The sequence below is a fragment of the Saccostrea cucullata genome, unplaced genomic scaffold (genome assembly GCF_032062105.1).
Source record: "Saccostrea cucullata isolate Sc308-1 unplaced genomic scaffold, CSIRO_AGI_Scuc_v1 ctg1214, whole genome shotgun sequence".
In the NCBI taxonomy this organism is placed as follows: domain Eukaryota; kingdom Metazoa; phylum Mollusca; class Bivalvia; order Ostreida; family Ostreidae; genus Saccostrea; species Saccostrea cuccullata.
Genome location: NW_026928347.1, coordinates 309,980 through 315,000, shown reverse-complemented (window position 1 = coordinate 315,000; position 5,021 = coordinate 309,980). Strand labels below are relative to the sequence as shown.

Sequence of the window (5,021 nt, the reverse complement as noted above, 5' to 3'; positions counted from 1 at the left end):
GTTAACAATTGGCTTTTCTCACTTTTCCATAAGACACGTATATCGCTGAGTATTGATCACTACTTTTTTCATCATAATATCTATGCGACATTTAATAAATCTTAATATAATAATAAGTCTAGGTATTCAATGGGAATATCGAAAAACATTGTTGGACATTAATACAAACTAGTCACTATTCATTTCTAGCGTTTCAAATGAAAAGAAGTCGTTTTAGGTCTCCTTCTTGGCTAATTTTAGTCTTAAGGGTAGCTGGATCAGTCTGTAGAGAGTTTGATTTTTTATTGGAAGGAATTGTATGCTCGAATGACGACCACATCTGGTCTAAGTCAATAAAAAAGGTAGCACCTGTTCCCTGCAGGTTAATTTCAAAGTGCCGCAAAAAGGTCTAAATTTGAGGTCCACCAAAGGGACGTATATATTCAAACGGGACATATTCTAATTTCTAAAAAAGAATACAATCAATCAATCAATCAATCAACAAGATTGCTCGTTTTAGGGTTTGATTGTATGGCCATTTGATCGTGTGATCAAACCGATTGACCCAAGTCAATGTCCTTGAAGTTTTTTAATCTAATGAATCCCGTTCCAAGAAATGTGTAAAAATGGAAGTTACTTTAAAACATTTTCATTAAACATTAAAAATACATACTGTAAAATCACATATTTACAAGGGGTCAAAATTTCGAGGGTTGAGGAAAATAGTTTGGTTCATGAGGATTTGATGTCATGGTTGAAGAATTGTTCAGTTGTATTATTTGTGGAAAATGGCATTTCGTGTTTGATATAAATCCGTGGGTCTCTTCATACCTTGAAATTATGAAAATTAACCCACCACGAAGATTTAGTGATTTCACAGTAACCCGTCATTTAATCAACACAATCACTTTAAAAAATATTTATTATCATTTTCATATTATCATTATTTTTATTCTCGTTACTTTGTAAGCTCTTTTTTTCTTTTGATCTATCAAAAATCAGAATTAATATTCCAAAGAAATCATTTTTTTCCTGAAAACTCCAAAACAATGTTTTTGCACATTTTGTATCGCCACTTTTTGAAGACAAAGACAAAAAGATTGAATACTATTAGTCTATAGCTGCAAAAAAAAAAACAAATTCACCTTGGACTTTACCTTACTCTCGAGTGTAGAGCTCTAAGCTGCTGTGTACTCATGTATACTGTGTCAAAAGTTCAGCCAGAAGACTCAACAAAATCTGTCATGTGTAAAAAAAAAGCCCACATTTTTGAAAATCTTCTGTAGTCAAGGACATTAATCAAACGTGTATGAAATTAATGTCCCTTTGTAAAGGATTTTTTTGCGATATATGTAGTATATATCTAATTCCATAATATTTGTTAATTTCAGTAAAGCAGATTACCTCAATTTAAGAATGATTTGTACATGTATTTAAGTCTTCTATTACAATTCACTTTTTTTACATTCAGTTTTACTTTAAATTTTGTGCTGTTAGAAAAAAAATGTTTCAACGACATCTAGATAATATAACTAAAATTGATTTTGTTTATTTTTTATTTTTTTGGACTTTTTATAAAATTAATTTAATTATATTACATGTATGTATGTAAACAAGACATTATTAATATATTTTTCAAGTATATCTATTTGATAAGTTTAATAAATCAGAGTTTTGATAAAAAAAAAACCATTGTATAGTAAATCAAAATGTTCATGGTGGCAACGTTTTCATTATAAAAAATTAAAGTTTTCCTAGTGCTAAATCTATCACTATAGTTAATAAAAGTTTTCATAATGATCACTGTATAATAAATCAAAGAAAGCATAGTGTCAAAATTATCAATATAGAAAATCAAAGATTTATATATAAAGAAACGTTTTCATAGTGTCAGAGTTCTCACAATTATAGTAATCAGAGTTTTTATAGTGATCATTAATAAAAGTAAAATCAAAGTTTTCATAGTGTCGAGGTTAATAGCTATAATTAATCACAATTTTGATAGTTTTTACTGAATTAAAGCAAAGTGTCAAAGTTATCACTATGTTCTACTACAGAAATCTTTTGTTAACTATAGTAAAGCATATATACAAGGTGCGTTAACAGAAACACTTTTATAAATCTTAGTCGACTAGTATCCGAGATATTCAAATATTGTCATAAAAATTTAAAAGTAGGTCCTAATAACCTACTTTTGGTTGATATTATCCAAGATGTATCAATTGACACAGTTCGATCTTATGTCTTAGAATCCAAAATCAATGTAGTGAAAATGCCTGCAAAAATTCTTTGTTGCTTTATTTTTTCACAAAATGAAATATTATTAGGGCCCCCAAAAGCATCACCTAACACATAAAAGGTTTGATTATTCTATATAATTCTCTACTAACCGTAAACTTGTTCAAAGATATTAGCCATAAATCAAAGTATGGGTCAGGGTGATCTACTTTCCAGTTGACGTAATCTGAGAATCCAATAAGAATGAACAGAATATGACAAAATACATGTATATGGCCTACATTTCACAAATTTGACACACACCACCGAATTCCACAGCATTGGCTCTTTCAGCCTTGGTCTCAAAAGAGCCAATTTAAAAGATATCTTACGAATGACTTGGCAACAAAGGATAAAAATAATATTAAAGCTATCTTACTTAATGTAAGCAAAATATTATTTCTAATTAAACTATTACCCCCTCCCCTTTTTTCAACTGCAACCTTGGGTAATTTTAGGTATAGGCTACGTACAAAGATTTACTTACAGTTACACCTGTTTCTGGAGATCAAAGTTTTGTTGCAAAGAAATAAAAATAGATATTTCAAAGAACATCAACGCCATAAAATGCATATCAATATGCAAGCATACTCAGGTAGTGTTGATTTTATTTTCTTACATTCTGATGCCAACAAAGTTAAATGGGGGAAGGGTAATGAAAAAAAAAGTTAAATGTACCCGACTGACGTGCCTAAAAGATTAAATTTTTTTTTCCACAGATTATTTTCTATTTTGGATGAAATCCATCCTCACGTATTGTCATGGGCAATCGCATAACGATAAAGACAGTGATGTTATTATTATCATAATAGCAACACATTGGGACACATCTGTTTACAAGGTAATACAGCTTATACATAGACTTTTTATGTATGCTCGATATTTTTGAATTAAAATTTAACTTCTCTACATTGATATAGAGTGATGACTATGTTGTCAACTTGCACCTATTGTAACATTCAGTGAAAATACAAGGATTAACTAAGCAGTTCATTCACTGATTAATTATCAGAATATTAGATTAAGAAGTTAAATTAACATTAATTCATTTTTAAAAGACCTTTATGATACATATTAACGCGCAACAACCGCGAACAAATATTGCGTTATTTAAAGCAAATCAGGCTCAAACATTTACCTCAACATTCATTCTTACCTACATAAAGTATATGTATATCTTTCTGACAATAATTATTACAGGATAAAGCCGAGTTTCTTGATAGTCTTCAAAGGGTATTGCCAGCTAATTCTAACCTTGCCCAGTACATCATAGAAGATTGGTGCTTCTGCATAAATTTATTAAAAGACCCGATCAATGACCTAGAAAAACTAATTGTACAAATAGTGAAGTATGGAAATTGGAGCGAAAAAATTCCTTCTGAATGGATACTGTCTGACATATTCCAGAAAGAAAAGCATAGGCGGGTTATGAATCTTGAGGAAATCAAAACTCTTTTCAGGCATCATGGAGATGAAAATCAAGTGCTTGATCTGGCAAATGATATGTTAAGATATTACCACGATGCCGGAAAAGTTCTTCATTTTGATGAAGAAAGTCTTACTAATTCAGTGATAATTGATGTCCAATGGTTTGTAAATGCGTTTAAATTCATTATGACAGATAGGCATCATGTAAAGGGAATCAATGCCAGAATGCAAGATTGGGATGAATTCTACAATACAGGAAATTTAAAAGATTCCCTTCTCAATGACATATGGAGAATAGAAGATGAAAGACTTTTGAAAACGAAAACCAAAACGTCATCAGAAGAAATCAAATTTGATGACGATCCTTATTTTATAATGTATCACAAAGAAGAATTATTGTTGTACATGCAGAGATTGGGTTTGATTTCTAGTGAAGGCGAGACGCACTATGTTCCTTCCATGAACAAGAAGGACTTCGGGGGAAAACAGAAGGAGATAATCAAGAGGTCCAAATCAAAGTCCTCAGTGCTTGTATTCTTGTTTGACTTCTTGCCTTATTTCTTCTTTTATCGTTTGGTAGTGGCACTGATGCAAATAGAAGATTGGAAAGTTCTGAGAAGTAATAACATCAGTTGCTTGTACAAGGACGCTGCCATGTTCACTCACAGTGATCATGATATCGCCTTAGCAGTAACTCCATCCACAATACAACTGCAAATATTTCAGTCTATCTCTGAAATGACAATGTCCTCGAAAGTAACATTGTCTATTCGAAAAACAGTTGAAGACATACTGCAGAGTGTAACTAAATCTTTTCATAAATGTCTTGCATACGATGTGGGATTCATTTGTAATGAAAATGAAAATTATATTCTTGGCAAAGAAGTTGCTAGCAATTTTATTCAAGAGGGTTTGTTGGTAGGAGGAAGGCAGATGAGATGCCCGCAACACCAGGTGGAAGATTTCCACACCATCAATCCTGATTATCTGCTGGCTTATTGGATATAAGAACCTAATAGATATTATCGTTTACGATGTACCTAAACATGCTTATTAATGCACTAACTGTTACATCATGAAAATATTTGTATTAGCGTGATTTATGCTTTCATTGGTGTTGATGTCATCACGTTTCTTCGTAACACGTATTCAGAATTTAAAGTTCCCCATTTTCCCTTAAGTGAAAATCATGTATTTGGTCATAATTAAGTTAAAGAAATATTTGTTATAATTCATTTATCATTATTTTTTTTTTCATTAAAGAAAAAAAAAATATGAAAACATTTTTTTAGTTATTTGTAAAGAAAATTGATTTTTTTTCTACAGCAATTTCCGTC

General features: G+C 30.9%; 1 protein-coding gene across 1 annotated transcript in view; it reads left to right on the top strand.

Annotated features, from left to right (window-relative positions):
- LOC134277274 (probable serine/threonine-protein kinase pats1) overlaps nucleotides 1-4,733 on the top strand; it is a gene marked incomplete at its 5' end in the record, with an annotated part of 17,758 nt that extends 13,025 nt beyond the window's left edge. Inside the window, 2 exons of the mRNA XM_062759589.1 lie at nucleotides 2,976-3,097; nucleotides 3,457-4,733. Coding sequence (XP_062615573.1) covers nucleotides 2,976-3,097; nucleotides 3,457-4,692 — 1,358 coding nt within the window. The remainder of the gene's footprint in view (nucleotides 1-2,975; nucleotides 3,098-3,456) is intronic.
- Between the last annotated feature and the right edge of the window lie 288 nt (nucleotides 4,734-5,021).